Source organism: Lagopus leucura, unplaced genomic scaffold (genome assembly GCF_019238085.1).
Source record: "Lagopus leucura isolate 7727_CA_CO unplaced genomic scaffold, USGS_WTPT01 Super-Scaffold_100004, whole genome shotgun sequence".
Lineage (NCBI taxonomy): Eukaryota > Metazoa > Chordata > Aves > Galliformes > Phasianidae > Lagopus > Lagopus leucura.
Genome location: NW_024962264.1, coordinates 24,497,516 through 24,514,503, shown reverse-complemented (window position 1 = coordinate 24,514,503; position 16,988 = coordinate 24,497,516). Strand labels below are relative to the sequence as shown.

Below are 16,988 nucleotides of genomic sequence, written 5' to 3'. Positions count from 1 at the left end.
CTCCAATAAGAGACCCCTTATGGGAGACAAACCCCACAAGAAGGTCCTCATAAATCACAAAACCCATAAATGTTATGAACTTGTCCTGTAGTACCTCTTTTTGGGCAGCACTGACCTCAGACCCCAGCTCTCTCCTGGTAGCACCTAACAGGAATACCAGCATGCAGTTGGACTAATGATTACCTGCAGGAAAAAGAGAAATTAAAGGTAGACTTTAGAGGCCAAGGCTCCCTTGCTTCTCCGAGTCATGGGCCTGGGGCTACTCCACTCTTTCTCATTTAGGATGGAATCCCAAGCCGCTGCTCCAATCCTTTGACCACACAGATGAAAGACTCTCCTACTTAAAATCCCAGCTCTCCACTTATTTGCTGAAACTTCCATTTGAAATTTTGCTCCCAATAAGGTAGTTCACCAAACCCCTCCCTGGAGTCCAGTACCTGGAGGATTCCTTTGTAGTTGAATTAAATGGACTTCCTACTGAAACAAGTACTGGCATCTGCACATTTTGTTTACAAACAACTTGCATTCCTATGAGAGCACTGAGCTCTACTTTGCACAGTGCTGTAGTTCTTCATAACCCTGTTTCATGCTCTTAGAAGTGTTGAAACTCACACTTAGAGGAGAAACCAAGCTCTAATTAGAAGTGTTTACATGTACTCCTGAGAGCAAGAACAAACTCTTACCATGGTTAGATTATGTAAAAAGTTTAATTATAAAATAAATAAGTTTGTTATGGAAGCATTAAATATTAAATACAATAATAAATATTTACACATTTACAGATATGTCTTGACAATTAATGGTGTTGCTCTGCTACCAGAAGAATTCTGCTCTGTTTATACAGAACACATTCGCTCTTCGAAGAAGAAACTGAACTCAACTACTACAGCGTGCACAAAATTTCACGGACATCAAGAAACTGAGGATAGCTAGGTCAGAAAGGTTTGAGGTAAGTCACGTTCTTCACATCATAATGAAGAACATAGGAGACCACTGCATGCTGAGTAACAATGCTTGAATTTAGTTCTTAAAAAAAAAAAAAAAAAACAACTGGTTTTTGGTCAAGTTCTCGTATTGCCAGATCTGATTAAACTGCTCAAAACAGCACCAACCATCTGGATTACAGAAGCACTGTGTTTCAGCCAATGGATAGAAGCTGCAACATCACTGTCCAGACTTATCAGCTTGTTTGATCACATGTATTCCTTCAGTGACAGAGCTTCAGATCTCACATCTGTTGTCTCAGCATCTTGAGATGAGTCTTAACTCTGCATCACACACACAAATTGATAGCTCCACTCACACAGTCCTATTGGGTTCAGAGGGAATACCTTCCACATGTACAGTAACAGAACCCAGGTGTGGTTGACAGACCTGTCACCAACACCCTGCAAGTCAGAATTAGAGATGAAGAGATGAAATTCTTTGAAGCAGATACCAGCAGGGAGCACAGCAACAGCAGAATTTGGTTTTGTCCACTGAGGTCTAGTGAGATGAGCTCTTCCCTTTTCTACCTTTGAGGAGAGGTATCTCCTCCCCTCCATCTTGCTTTCCTGGGAGCCACAGCTTCTGCCCCTCGGAGCTAGAGCTGCCAAAGGAGACTTGCTAGCAGAAGAAAGTCCATCCACATACAAGCAGAGTCTGGAGGTCCAGCACCAATAGAGAAAGCTCAGGAGTAGTCTCCAGCAGGTCTTGATAGCAGCCCTCTACCTTTATAGTGGCAGCTCCTTCCACATTGTTGTACCAAGTTGTAGCAGTTAACTGTCCTCCCCAGCAAGTGATTCAGCAGCAAATGGCACATTGGGCATCTCCCTGCAGCAGCCTGTTTTGATGAATCAGGGCTTAGTGGCAACAGCTCCAGCCCAGTGTCCAGGTAGATGTGTCAGGTAGCCAGAGGTCCCCTGCAGCTTGGTAGAGGCCACAGAGTTGTTCTGTAGAGGGAAGACCAGGCACATTAACTATCACTCAAAACATGAGCACTCCACACTAGAACCAGAGCAAGCCTACATCCAAGGCAGGCAGCTTTGCCTTTGTCTACAGTCTGTTAGCACCAGGAACTCCCTAATGCCTTGAGGAGATGTGGAAATGCTCATTCTTGCCTAGATTAGTTTTTATTCCCCAAAAGGGAATTTCAAATAGAGCTTTCCGTTAGTGGAATGGATTACTTCCCCTTTGGTTTTTAGCTGTCTTTAAAAGTGCTGTTGAATTCACATGCATAAAATCCAGTGGTTTTAGAAGACCAGTGAGCTGGGTCAAACACATGTAACCTACATGTTTCAAGGCACTTTGAGCGCTAAACAAAACATGAAAGGTAATGCTAGCTTTGCTAAACATGCATGCAACTCCTGCATAGGCAGCTCCAGCTTGGAAAAACTAAGTTGAAAGTTGGCTCACATACCTGCTTTCTCCTCATTTACACACCAACATGGCCATTTCTGTTCTCTTGTCGAAGTTTTTTCCTTTCTTCTTTCTCTTCATACTGAGGACACTTTTTCCTGACCCTGTGGAATTGGAGGGCATAAGATATCATTTTAAAGCCTGGCATCCATCCATCCCACGCTCTGTAGCTATGCTCTTTGGATCCTCAAGCAGCTCCTAGGCACCAGAAAGCATTGAGCACATCAATGTGAGTGTTTAGCTATTTAGCTATGAGATGTTATCAAGCTATTGGATACATCAAGGAGCCTTGGGTTAAGCAAGGAGCTTTGCCACACATATCTGGGGCCTCCTGATGCAAGCACCATCAGGTAGCAAGAGGCTGGGAGCATGCAGAGCACAGGGGGCCAGATTTTCTGGAGGCTATAGCAAACAGCTGCAATGTGCAGAGCCCTGGGAACTTCAAGGAATTCGAGTGCATGTGTCCCATGAATACATCAAAAGCCAGCTGCTAACAGCACTTCTCATTGTTAGGTCTTCACTAGTGTTCCCAATAGACGACCCAGCTTCTCTAGAGGAAGGTACAGTAACATCCATCTCACTGTTTAAGCCTGTGAGGGTTTAGATCATGAAGAGCTAGAACAACCATCCTACTGCATGGCTTGCTTCAGAAGCAAGCAATGCTCATTCTCACTACAGAACTGGTTCTTTCTCATAGCAGAGTGGAACAAAAGTGTTCCTCCCAGCGTGCCTCAAGTTTAGATCTAAATATGAAGCAGCAAAACAAATGCACACCTTGTTTCCTGAAATGCAGGGAAGAGTACAGCATGTACCAAATTATGTTGGCGTACTTTGAGATCTAAAATTAGACTGCACTTCTGAGTTCCACCTGCACTACCCAAGCCCTGCTGCAGTGCCAGACCTGGAGGACTGCTTCTGCATTCAGAAACACCAGAGCCAGGTTCCCAGTGCAACTACTTGAACTCAACACAAGTCCTGGAGAACCAACTGACAAGATGCAGAGGCACAGGCGATCGGAAGCTGCTGGATACTGCTTGTCAGCAGGTAGAAGAGTTTGATGGAATGCTTGAAGCATGCACTCAGTATTTTTTTTTTTAATACTTGATTCACAGCAGGACCTCAGGTTATCTACCACACTACAGCTGTTAATCACAGAACAATTGCTTCCTTTCTTAGCAGCAAGCAGTACAGCACTTCAAACTGACAGCACTTACTCTCCCATTTGATACCCCTGCAGTGCTAGTATTTAAATCCAGCAGCCTCCATTAATTAATGGTCAGCTGGAGCACTCATTCCTCCCAGCTGTGCAGCCAGCTGTTGGATCACAGCTACACACTGAGCAGCTATACTGCTGGCAGGCCTCTTCTACACAAGGATTGGGAAATGCACTGCTGCATCAGCATGAATGCTCCTCCTCCACCTCCTGCTGATGCTCTGCAGCACTAAGTGCTTTGGTTGTAGTGGGAGCAGGAAGACTTGCTTTAGAACTCCACATTCATAGGTTGGCCATAGCAAAAAAAAAAACACAACGGGGGGGGGGGGGCGGGCAAATGAACAGTCAGTAGCTTAGAGACTTCTCAGACCTTCTGCTCTTAAGACACATGCAAGCCAGAATAAGAACTTGTGCTTCTGGAGATCTTCCACACACAGGTAATTCAGATAAGCCATGCATATTTTGCAACTACTGGTCACAAGTCCTGCTCACACTTGAGCCAGACGTACACTAAAGAGCATAATACTTACTGCACTATCACAATGATAAGTACAGCAACAAAGCTGATGCTGGAGAGCAGGACAGCTACCACAACCAACACAGTCTTTGAGTAGTCTGCCACATCATTCTTCCTTTGAGTCTTCATGAACTGTTCACCACAGCGCTCACCAAAATAATCCTGATAACACCTGCAACAAACATCAATACAAATTCTTATCAGCTCCCATGCTATCTGGAGCCAAGGATGCCCACACATAGTCAAGGCTGACTTTGACATCCTTAGAGTTGCACATGAATCTCAAGATGCTCACTTGGAGCATGCTCATAGAACAGTCACTGCTCTAGCAGAAGGTTTGTCAGTATTTCAACAAGTTGAGATTAGTTTGGGCGTGATATCCCAGCAGGACACACCTTTCCATTCTTTAGGTTCAAGTTTATGACCAGCCGATGAGTTCAGTGGCTTGTTATGCATCTCAGATTCCATCAGCACTTAATTTACATGGCAGAAAGATTCTCAGTCAAAATACTGTAGGAGATGTATCTAGGCCAAGCTGACACCAATTTTTCCCTCTAAGCCCTTCTATGCCACCAGCACATGCAAACCACACCTCACTCACTGCACAGAACTTACTTGCAGGTTGCCATCTGAAGATGCTGTAAGTACACGCATTCACCATGGATGCAGAAGTTTTTGTACTCCATTTCACAAGGAGTCCCTTTCTTTTTGTTCTTCCCTTTATTCTTTCTCCTCCTTGGTTTGCCAGCATTCTTCTCGTTCCCCCTCTTCACTGGCTTGGGTTTAACCACAGGCTCCACTGGAAACAACAAGGTCACTCAGTCTAGCATTGCAGAAAAGCTAGATGCTGTGAAATGCTATTACAGGGTTTGGGAATGATTGCAGGAGAACCACTGAGCAGGAAGCATGGGATGCAAGTCAACAAAAGCTGAGTGCTTTATATCCAGCACAGAGACAGCAGGCTTCAAGGCTCGTGGAGTTCAACCCTGCCACCACACGCTGAGCAACACAGAGTGGTGTGAGAAGATGGGCTGTGAAGGCCACCAGAGATGGAGATAGAGTGAAACCGTATAGGTTCAAGCAAGGACCTGTGCTGAATATTATGAGGTTGCACTGAGCCAAACCATCCCTTCATTTTATATCAACTCAGACACAAAACTAACCAACTCCATTGCTCTAAACTCTCTATTTGCATCAGTGATGAAAGGCATTGTGAACTGCTAGATAGTCCCAGGCGCTTGTAGAGGCACGACAGCCTGCTATCCCACTTATCAGACTTGTTTCTCCCAAATAACCTGCAGTGCTATCCTCAGCAGAAGAGATGCTTCATTTCCAGTTCTCCTACTTTGAGAGAGATGCCAAGCGCACCAAAGGGTGAAAGCAGGATCATCCACAAGAGACAGGTTATTTGTTCTGCCACTTGCTGTTGCCCCTCATTATCTCAATTAAATCTCCAGAAGAGTGTGGTTTAAAGGCTGGTGGTGACTTAGTAGTCTGTGGATTTAAGGAAGGGCAATAGTCTTCCTTGCACTGGGAAAACAAGGCAGAGGAGTACCAACACCAGAGGAGTACTGTACTCCTCACCAACAGAGTACAAGCTACATGCAACAAAGCTCTGCAGCATTCTTACGGAGCAGTTCAGTCCAACTCTGGCTCTCCAAACAAGCCATCTCTTTACCACTAGCCATAAGAGAAGTTCTCCCAGAGGGATGCCACACTATTTGAGAACGGCAGTCAACCAGGTAAGTTTCAACAGGTCTCAAAATAGCAGACAGCTGCAGCAGTCTTCCCAGCTGCTTATTTCTCCATTGTGCTACAGAGATAAGTGTAATGGTTTCTAACTACTTCATAGCCCTATGTGTCTGGTGACAAGCAGAGATCCTGCAGAAAGAAACAAGGTGTAGCTCACTATTGTCTAGACAGAAAGCATTTTAAGTTCTAGAGCAACAAGCTTGGCTTGAAGTCACTTAAAAGCAGAATTGCCTTTAGCAACCAGAAGTCTGATTCAAATGGTATAAGCTATATTAATATGCAAAACCAGGAGCACTGCCCCTGCAGCAAGGTTTCCTATCCCTAGGATTGTGAATTCACAGCAGAGTCCTCTCTCCTGTCCTGTTCGACCTGATGCTGAGGTTCACACTTGGATAATTGAGGCTGTTCCCATTCCCCTCTTCAAGGCTGAGGTTGTCAGTTTGATCTATGCCCTGTATGTAAGCTGCAAAGCCAAGAAAGCCATCCACAGTTGAATCATGACTTGAAGGATGTACAGATAAACCTTTTGGCAAGTAGAAGAGCTGGTCTACAAACCAACCACCTCGGTAGCAAGTCTGGTTTCTGTGCAGTTATACAACACCAGTCACCACACCAGTAGTTCTGCTGGCCAAACTGCTCTCTAATCTGATATTCCTGCTCCCCATGGAGGCTTCACACTCCCAAAAAACTGGAGTGAGCATCCATTATTCCAAGTCAGCATATGGAGTAGAGTCCCTCTGGTCTTACCCACATCTCAGGGTGTTCCCTCCAACAGTGGAGCCCACCCTGGAGGGTAGCAGCACCCATCTACAGAGTTCTGTAGAGGAGCAAATTCCTTGGAGGCTGAGGTTCAAGAAGTGCCTCCACGGCTCACTTTACAGCCACACGACCAACCCAACGATCCTACCCCTGCCATATCACTGCTTGGGGGACTGTTCAGGTGTCCTCGTGGTTCACAGGCAGCTTTACAACACATGCACACAATTTAGCATGGCCTAAAGGGCGCTTAATGAGCTCATTTAAACGCCAACTTCGGGGCCGAGCAACACGCTGAGCTCTTGCTGCTGCTTCCAGCCAGGCTGTCCCCCCATCACAGCCCGGCTGGCAGGATTAGCGCAGAGCAGCGGCACGCTCAGCCCACCCGCAACTCTCACGCACCTCCACGCCCCTTCCCGACGCTCACCTCTGACCAGGTCCCCCACCAGGTACTGGTGCGCGAGCGGTGCCTCCTCGTACTCCTCCTCCTCGTAGTCGGAGCCCGGCGCGGGCTCAGGCTCCCTTGGGCTGCCGCGCCGCGCAGGCTCGGTGCCGTTGGGCTCGGATGCAGCAGCGGTTCGGCAGGCTGCGGGGACACAGACAGCGCGGTGAGCGCTCCGCAAACACATCGACATCCCCCCTTCCTCCTCCTCCCCGCCCTCAGCCACGCACCTGCGAGCACGGCCAGCGCGGCCAGCAGCGCCGCGGCGCGCATTGGGGCTCCGGGGGCGACGGAGACGCGGAGAGGACGCGGGCGGAGCGGATACTCGGCGGTGCGCAGCGCTCCATAGGGGCCGCCCGCCGCCGCCAACCGCTTTATAGGCGGCGGGGCCGCGTCACGGGGCGGAGCGGGCAGGTGAGGGCGGGGCGGGGCGCAGGTGAGGGTGGGTAAGCAGAGATGGAGTGTGTCTTTCCAAAGGCAGAGATATGGGCCTGGGGTTTTCTCTGCCCACAGTTGGGGTTTGCTCTGTGGGTACGGCCAAATAACAGTCTGTGTACTGAGACCTTTCCTCACGATGTGCTCCCAGGATGGGGGGATGCAGCCTCCCCAGTCAGTCTTCTGATTTCCCATCCTTTGATCAGAAGGAGATTGACCAGAAAAAGACACTTTAACAGGGTCTGTTGTGATAGGATAAGGGAAACGGTTCCGAACTAAAAGAGGGGAGATTTAGATTGGGCATAAGGAAGAAGCTTTTTATGATAAGGGTGGTGAGGCACTGGCGCAGGTTGCCCAGAGAGGTGGTGGAAGCCCTGTCCATGGAGATGTTCAAGGTCAGGCTGGAGATGCTCTGAGCACCTGATGTAGTTGTAGGTGTCCCTGTTCATTGCAGGGAATTTAACTAGGTGGCCTTTAAGGGTCCCTTCCAACTGAAATGATTCTGGATATATATGGATATATGCTGGATATATGAATTTCACATAATTTCTTCCAGATCAACATGAGAAGCACTGAAGGTTTCAGCCCAGCACTGTGCTTGATATGCTGCTAAGCAATGGAAAATAGCGCCCAAAGGGGAGGAAAGGTTGAGTGACCCAAGTGCAAGTGGCCGTTAGCTGCAGTGTTTGGAGAGCAAACACAGCACATCCCGTGCCTGACTCATTCCTCTCTCCTCCAATCTCCAACCAATTGCTCTGCTCTGCTGGCTGGCAGTGGCAAGGAGTTTGGCTCAGCATGCTCTGAATTTCTCCAGCATTTTCTCTACTTCCTCTTACAGCCTACACACTGCAGCCCCTCCTTAGAGAGGACACTCTGTGGAGGTCACCTCTTCTGGGGACATGCAAGGTCCCTCAGAGCCCCAGTGCTTTGCCATACATTGCCCACACCATTTCCATTGACTGTAGAGGGAGCCAAAGGAATAGGAAGATTTTGGAAACTGCATTGGGTTTCGCTCCCAGCTGAGCTGCTGGAGGACCACCCCAGGGGTGTGGAAGGAGAAGAAGCCATGAAGGAATGTAGGACTCTCCCCACGGGCCATCCTGCTGTGGTGGTGCAAGGCTTGCCTTCAGAAAGGTGCTGCTTCCCTGTGGGTGCAGAGTGCCACCTACTGAGCCACCATTTGAGATGATCCAAGTGAAACTACGTGCCCAGGGTGTGAAGTTATGCATGTTCAGCCTTCAAACAGGTAGAATACATAGATGACATTTCCCCTGACCTGACCCCGCTATAGGGGGAGCCACCTTGCTCCCACCCTGCTCTGCCCCTGTCCCTCAGCACCATGTAGCAGCCCTTGAGGTGTGGGCAGGACTTGCCCAGTGACACCAATCCTGATGGCTCAGCCCCTATGGGGCATCACGTCCTCCAGAAGTGTCCATGTGCCAACTGCGATCTCATTATTCACTTTCTTTACTTTTGATAAATCCCCAGAGAAATGCGTGAAGGGAAAGGAAGTTGCTGCAATTGCTGCCCATTAATTTTCTCTACTGACATCAAATGTTTGTTCTGTAGGGGCGGGCGCAGCTGAGCTCGGTGTTTGAGCATGAGTTATCCTTTCCCATGCATCCAGGTGAGAACAGGTGGAAGGGGGATGACTCAAGCAGTGTCTGTCTGGGCAGCTCATGACTTTCTCTCTACTTCTGATCTGCAGATGCCATATCTTCTGCTATCAGAAGCCACCTCACAGGCTGGGAGAGGGCTTTGAAGTGTGGTGTGCGTGACTCCAGATCCTGCTGATGCAAGCCAGGAGTGCCATAATAAAGGGGACGTGGAAGCCCAGCCTACATGCTGGGGAGGAGGGAAGGGGAAGGGCCCGGATGCTGCATCTCTGGAAATCAGCACAGATCATGCTCCTCTTTGCAACACACAGGCATTCAGATTCGTGCTCTGAAAATCTTCAACAGCAACGTTGCTCCTGAGATGGCGACAGTTCCACAGTGCACCCTTCTTTTCTCAGACACCTATGCTGGAGCAGAGTTTGAATGGGTAAAACCAGTTCAGAAATAATGTTATAACTCAGGTGAGACAGAAGTTCTGCCCAGTGCTGGGAGGATGTTTGGAAGCTGCCTGCTGTGAGCACTGCTGTGAGCACCAGCTCTAACTGCTCCATTTTTCATCAAGCATGCACCCAGCATGTCTCATCTGACCCAACACATCCTCCAATGCTTGCCCACTCGTTTGTGTTCAGTAACTCAGCAAATCCTTTGGGCAGATTCTGACCCCAGTGGTCATTGTAAGGTACTGAAGCAGCGAGCTGGGTGAAGCAGCATGTAATTACACCAGGACAGCTAGCCATCCTATCGGGGGAGCACTAGGACTCGCTGTCCATTCCTCCATCTCCTCGGGTGATCCACTCACTGGAATCTTCCCTAGCAATCTCAGGCTGTGTCCAGCCCACATCCTCCAGGAGGCAGCTCTCCATGATACCACAGCACAACGCCACTTCCTGACCATGATGCTCCAGGGGTAACACAACAAGGGGTAAAGGTATTAGACAGGAAACCCTAAAGAAACTGGGACCTCAGCTATTGTCATCAGTGTGAGCTGATGCACCAATGTCTCTCTGGCCCTTCACTTTGCACATCGGTGTTTCACCTGCATCCTGCACATAGTTTGATAGGACATGAGGTAATGGCTTCAGGTTGTGCCACAAGAGGTTCAGGTTGCATACTAGGAAACATTTATTCTCAGAAAGAGTGGTGATACAGTGGCACAAGCTGCCCAGGGATGTAGTGCAGTCACTGTTCCTGGAGGTGTTCAAGAACCATGGAGATGTGACACTGAGGGACGTGGTAGGCAATATTGCTGGTAGGTGGACAGCTGGACTGTTTGATCTTAGAGATCTTTTCCAACCTTAGTGATTCTATGATTCTATGATTTGATATTACATATTGAGAACACCATGTCACCAGTAAATGAGCATCCAATCTCAGCTCGGACAATGTGTGTAACTACGTGTGCACTGAGGCTGTTGAAGAATTAATGTCTATTGTTGGGAAAACATAGGCGTTTTCTTTCTCCGGTGTCTTACAGATTGAGTTGGAAAAGACCAGAGCACAAAACATCAGATTTTAAGAGCCCCACCACAAACATGCAAACAAACAAACAAAACCCCAAAGTCCTGTAACACTGCATTTTTAAATGTAAAATACAGTTGCCTCTAATACTTGCAATATTAGTTACATATCTTCTGGTTTCTTTATCCCGTGCAACTTTTGCACAATAACCCTTTTTTGCACACTGTGACAAAGTGACTTTCTGTCAGCAAAAGCCCTTAGGTGGTTGTTAATTATCTCATGTTGAGTGCAGCCCCGCCTTTGTAAGGAGTACTGTGTGGCACAATCAGAACCAAACACAGCTGCTGGTTTTCACAGCAGAGGGGCAAACTCTCGTAGCCGCAGTACAAGGCAAAGTTCCTTGGAGTGGCCTTGCACAGATAGACCAGCCATCACTTGGAATAGGTGTCAGGCTGCCCCTGAAGGACCTTGACTGTGGAAATGCATCCCAGATGGAGCACACTGGTGCCAAAGGAAGCTGCAAGAGATGGATTGGATAACTGAGTCTCTTAATGGGGTGAATACCACATCACATTTCTCACTTCAGTGACTTGAGCATAAAGTCACCACGGGATGTGTTATCAGCCCCTTTGAAAGCACACAGCATGTGAGTGAATGACACAGTGCTAAGCATTTTGGGAGACTCCCACCTCACATGAGGACTGGGAGTGTGTGACCAAAACAGCTGATGTTTTCCTTCCATGTCATGGGTTATTTCCATTATGGAAGTGAAGTACATGTGAGAATCATTTGGGAATTCTCTCTTGGAGGTGCAGCAGAACTTTCAGCTTTTTACTTGAATCACGTGAATTACCAGGATGGGGTTGGCATCGGTAGCGTCATGCCACAGCTGAGTGTTTCCCACTGCCCTCCCACTGGTGCATCAGTGGTGAATTTTCTTTACCTACATGAAGTCATTTTGTGTGAAAAAACAATGAATCACAAAGAGAAGCCCAAAGCAATTAGAAATTCCTTTCCTCTCACCTTTGCCAAAGCAGGATTTTTTCCCCAGAACAAAGTCTGGGCAAGCCTCCTTACGCACAGCAATGATTACGTAGGTTGCTCTGGATTTTGGTTTTTTTGTTTTGTTTTGGTTTGGTTTGGTTTGGTTTTTTTTTTTTGTTTTTTTTTTTTTTTTTCTTTTTTTTTTCCACAGACCATGAGTAAGCAAAGAAGCTCAGGAGAACACTCTACTTTATGAGCAGTTTGTTACGCTTCCTTGGAAATCCCATTGTGCTGGCAGTGCCTGAATTGGCTGCAGCTCCCGTGCCCCGTGATGCTGGCTGCCTCCAGCCACACACATCCATCAGTCAGCAGTGCTTCTCATGTCCCCTCTTCCTTCACATTTTCATCTGTCCCCAGCAGGCTGGAGCATGGAGCCAGTGCCTTCCCAGCAGAGGACTGCTGAGACATCGCGTGAGTAAGGCCTTGTTTGCATAAAGATGGCACAATCACACATGAAGGTGGCTTCCAAAGCACAGTCTCATTTCCTTCTGCTTTTGCTTAGGAAAAGTCCATATTCTTGAAACTTCTTGTACTTGTTGGCATTGATGTGCTACAGAGGTGTCCTCTAATGTAAGAGCTTTGGTGAAAGGTTTTCCCCCCACCCTGAATAGTGTCTTCTGACAACTTCTTTCAAGATGTATCTGTTTCAATGGTAGTGAACAATCTCTTCCGTTCTTAACACCAAAAAGTTATTTCCATGCTCGCTGAAGTTGCCTGGAATGAACATATTTCTATAGAAAAAGAGGGAATTTAATTAAATTGGTCTAAATTTAAAATATTTTAGAATTTAAATATTTAGACTCACTGAGCAATAGAATCACAGAATCACTAGTGTTGGAGGAGATCCTTAAAGGTCACTTAGTCCAACTCCCTGCAATGAGCAGAGACACCTACAGCTACGACAGGTGCTCAGAGCCCCACCCAGCTTGGCCTTGAATGTCTCCAGGGATGGTATTTCCATCACCTCTCTAGACAACCCATTCCAGTACCTCAACATCCGTACTCAAAAATACATCTTCCTTGCATCTAATCTGAACCCACCTTCTTTTAGTTTGAAACAGGTTCCCTTGTCCTATGAGGATTTAACAATCCTCATTTAACAATCCTATTAGGAATTAACAATAGACTCTGCAGAGCACTACAGCCAGAAAGACATTTCCGCTCAAATCAGTGGAATGCTGGAAAATAAAATTAAAAACACTTAAAAGAATGGGCTGAACTTGAAAACATGCACAGGGCTTTGTATGGAAACTCAGGAATAGCCAGATGGTTTCCATTAGAGAGTCGTGTTTCAGTAAACAGACCCACATGAGTGCCAAGTGCTCCATTCTGCAGGGGTTGTGTATTGCACACTGTGTGCCATGGTAAGCAAACACATTAAGGTTGTTGGAGGGAATTGAATGGACTTAAATACAGGCACTCCGGGGTCTTATAGGACTACAGTCACAGCGACTTGCACTGAATGTTAAAAACGCCTCCATGGATGCTATTTGCACATAAGCTCCACCCCATTCCTGCTGCTGAATGGGAGGTCCACATTTTCCTAACATGTCCCCACAGACGCAGACCTGGAGTGCTGTGCCATCAGCCATGCTGGGTGATTGCTCTCACCTCCTGGTCCAGGCTGGATCTGCATGGGAGGCATCGCTGCATCAGTGCAGAGAGGAGACTCAGTGCTGTCACTATTCGAGTACCACCGATGGGCCAAGCAACTCCTGTCTGAGCTCATTGCCAAAGCCTGGAAGGACACAATGACTCCCACATTCTCAGACTGTGAGCTCAAGTGGTTCGTTTTGAAGTGGATGAATTTGCAGGAAGAGTGTCTGTGGGGTGCCTAAAATCTATCATTCCATTTGGTATCGCTGTTAGGCTCTGCTGAGGATGAGCTGAGTTTCAGGACACCCGCAACCTTGAGGAACAAGACTTCTGTGGCTGCAGACATCTGCTGCCAGGCCCAGGCTTGGGAAGATGAGACTTATCTGGGAGAGAGATGTCAATAACCTGATCCCTTGGCTGCTCCAGGGACAGAGCACATGGGGGACAGGGAAGCCATTGGAGATGCATGTTGGATCAGGATGGACTGCAGCCACATATCTGTGCCTATGGGGTAGTCTGACTTCCCAACTTCAATTTCCATTTTGTGTTACACTGAAATTTCAGAATTATTTTTTCCATGTGGAGTTGGCAACACTACAAATTTTGACATAATGCTAGAACTGATTTTCTTGGTGCACACAAAAGTATCCTTTATTCGGTGAGCTCAGAATGTTCTCTCCTGTTTTCTACAGTCCTTTTCCACAGGGGATTTCTGCATGTTGCTCCTTTCTGCCATCTGGCTCCTGATGAAAGGATGAGCACACAGCACGATGCTCCACATCAAGAGATTAGGATCTGCAGTGAGATGGCAGTCTGCGATGTGACCACTAGGTGGGAACAGAACCAGCGGCAGAAGATTCATGGGTCGTAGCTGTCCAGAAATACTGATTAAGGAAAGACTTTTCTTTCTGTCCGATTTGAGATCTCTAGAACCTTTCTAGCCTTCCAGCTGCTGAAGGTCTGAAATACCCTTGGTTGCAGGGTTCTCTTCCCATTCCAAAACATGTTACGAGGGAGAATGCTCTTGGAGCTGGTGCAGGAAGGGTTTGTGAGCATCTGTCTCAGCACTGCCTGGAAAATGATGGCTTGCATTCCCTCTGCCCAGATTTCTCTACTGGTGTAAATTGGTCAGATCTTCCAGCATTTGACCTTGCTCACAAAAGTGCTCTTGTCTTCCTGGCAATCTTCCTACAAGGGCTGAAACTTGCTGCCTCTTCCACCACTGTTTTAAAGATGCTTGCTGTTGGTATTGATGGGCTGGCTGGATTGGGAAGGCCAAAGATGCATTATTTTGAGAGGCACTGAGTCCTCCCATTTGCTGTTCACTTTATTATGGTGTCCTTTTGACAATAAGATATCTCACCGACTTTTCTAGCCTTTATTTAAACCCTATCATTGCCTGATTTTCTGATAACTTGTTATAACTCTTTGGACTGGTTTTCACTGTCTCCTTCTCAGAAGCAAGTTGTTAGTATACTCGCTTCTTGTTTCATGCATCCCAATGGAGATCCATCTACCATTAGCTAGCTTATCTGCTAAAATAAGCCCTGTTTCCCTATCCTCTGCTGCCTAAATGACAGTAGTTCTGGAAGAAGCAGTTAAACTGGCTTTTCTTCCTCATTCATGTGTGGCTTATACAACTACCTCAATTTTCCGTTATAATAAAGAGCATTGATCATCAGCCTGAAAAACCAGAACAAAAAAAGCCACCATCATAGGACCACTAGCAAATATCTACAGACAAACAGTGGCTCCATGTTGAAGCTGCTGCTGGATCATTATTGCATCCTAAATTCCTGCTGCTTTTCATACCAACATCTTGATTCCCTCTGCTATCTGAATCTGAAGGATCAGACCAGCAACCACCAGGGTGAGGCAAAGAGATTTCTCAATATTTTTTGGCCAATTGTTTTAATCTCCCAGTTTGCTGAGAAAGCTTTTAATCACACTGGATGGAATTATGTAATCGGATTGTTAGAGTAATGTAGGTTTGGCACCAGCTTTATTAAAAGAATAATGACTATTTTTGCAAGGCCAAACTTACACTTTCCTTCCTTCCTTCCTTCCTTCCTGCCTTCCTGCCTTCCTGCCTTCCTGCCTTCCTCCCTTCCTCCCTTCCTCCCTTCCTCCCATGCATCCATCCATCCATCTCTCCATCCATCCATCCACGCATCCATCCATCCATCCATCCATCCATCCATCCATCCATCCATCCATCCATCCCTCTCTCCCTCCTTTCCTTCCTCCCTCCTTCCCTCCCTCCCTCCCTATCTCCCTCCCTTCCTCCCTCCCTCCTTCCTTCCAACCATCTCTCCCTCCCTCCCTCCATTCATCCACCCACCCATCCTTCCATCCATCCTTTCTTCATCACAAACAAAGATGATTGCAGCTGACCCAGCCCAGATGTGCAATGAGTGCGTGACCTGTAAGCCTTTCCAGCCCATTTCAGCTCCCCTCCTCCCTGTGCCCCAAATCTGCCCTTCTCACAAGCAGTACTGAGGTGAGGCACTCTGTGCAATCAGACTTGCCTCTGTGCAGCTGACAACCAGCCCTCCAAACATCCTCTGGCGCTGTGACGTAAGCCAGGATCACCAGTGAGTCTTCCTCTGGCTCTCGGCACACTGGTGGCATCGTTGGCTGACACACTGCAAGGAAACCCGCTGGGGGGACACATGACTCACAGAGACTTCAGACTGCCGAAGCACCGCCAGTGACATTACCATGCAGTACGCAAGGCAGGAGAGCCTCCGGCCAGAGAGAGCTCGGCCTCCCGAGTTGCATGCCTGCACCGGAGAGATGGAGGTGGTGCCAGCAGAAACCATGGGAGGAATGAGGGAGGTTCACTCTCAGAGAGAAATTACCCGGGTGTGTCAGAGGACCAGCCACGCGGTTGCAGGGCTGGTAGCCACAGTCCGGCTGGCACGCTGTGAGCTGGCAGCCCGGTATGCAACCTTGAGCTCACCGCTTGCTCAATCGTATGCAGGAGGGAAGAAAATACAGGATTTGAAGGGCTGCTATGGGCTGGGATTGAGATGAGCAACAGGTAGGTGGGGAAAGCCCAAGCCAAACTAAGGCAGTCAGCTCAAAGTTAGATGTAAAAAAATAGTTCCCACCAGGGAAGCCTGTGCAAGCATGGGGCTGTGGCTGCCATCAGCTGTCACCCGCAGAACAGGTTCCTCTGTGACATTACAAGAAAAGGAGAGAGGAAGTGAAAAGCTGAGGAGCATATAATGAGGGCCTGTGACACATCACCCAATTAGCAGGGATTGACCTGCAGTGCTCTTCTAACTGGGTACCAGGGAGATTTGTACTGCCTCAACACAGAGGCTCCAGGAGTTGGTGGTACCTCTGCTGGAGGGACCATGAGTGCTGGAAGGTGAACAAAGCGCACACAAGAAGTGCCTCGGTGCTAGGCACAGCCCTGGAGGCCATCAGGGCTCTCCTGCTATGCACTGCCAAAGAGATCTGCCACGAGTAATGTCGGACTGTGCTCAGATTGCATCTTTGTGTTGGTTAGCAGACCTCTTTCCTCCTTACTGCTGCATGCACTGTCCACTGAGGCACCTGGGGAGGAGAAGCACAACAAAATCAGGCAGAACCTGGGCAGAGCTGTTCCACTGCAGCCTGGTTCTGCCCAACCACACCTTTGCTTTGGTGCTCGTCAGTGGGAAGGTAACAGAGAAAGTAAGGCAAGGTCAGGAAGTGAGTACTGAGCTGAGAAGCAGCAGAGCTGTCATTTCAGTGACTCATCTTTTCCGAAGG

The 16,988-nt window shown here is 47.8% G+C and overlaps 1 protein-coding gene across 1 annotated transcript; it reads right to left on the bottom strand.

Moving 5' to 3' along the window:
* Positions 1-731: 731 nt before the first annotated feature.
* AREG (amphiregulin) lies at positions 732-15,857 on the bottom strand. Its single transcript, XM_042870592.1, has 7 exons — positions 15,755-15,857; positions 7,308-7,787; positions 7,063-7,221; positions 4,743-4,926; positions 4,141-4,299; positions 2,399-2,501; positions 732-1,931 (listed from the first exon to the last, which is right to left on the bottom strand). Exons 1-6 carry the CDS (start codon positions 15,855-15,857, stop codon positions 2,414-2,416), a joined length of 1,173 nt encoding a protein of 390 aa, XP_042726526.1. The 3' UTR covers positions 732-1,931; positions 2,399-2,413.
* Between the last annotated feature and the right edge of the window lie 1,131 nt (positions 15,858-16,988).

Coding starts and splice junctions, on each gene's coding strand:
- AREG (XM_042870592.1), bottom strand. CDS start 15,857: ATGCCACCAGTGTGCCGAGAGCCAGAGGAAGACTCACTGGTGATCCTG. Junction 4,927..7,062: donor GGTGGGGGACCTGGTCAGAG/GTGAGCGTCGGG, acceptor TGTTGTTTCCAG/TGGAGCCTGTGGTTAAACCC. Junction 4,300..4,742: donor CTTCAGATGGCAACCTGCAA/GTAAGTTCTGTG, acceptor TGTTTGTTGCAG/GTGTTATCAGGATTATTTTG.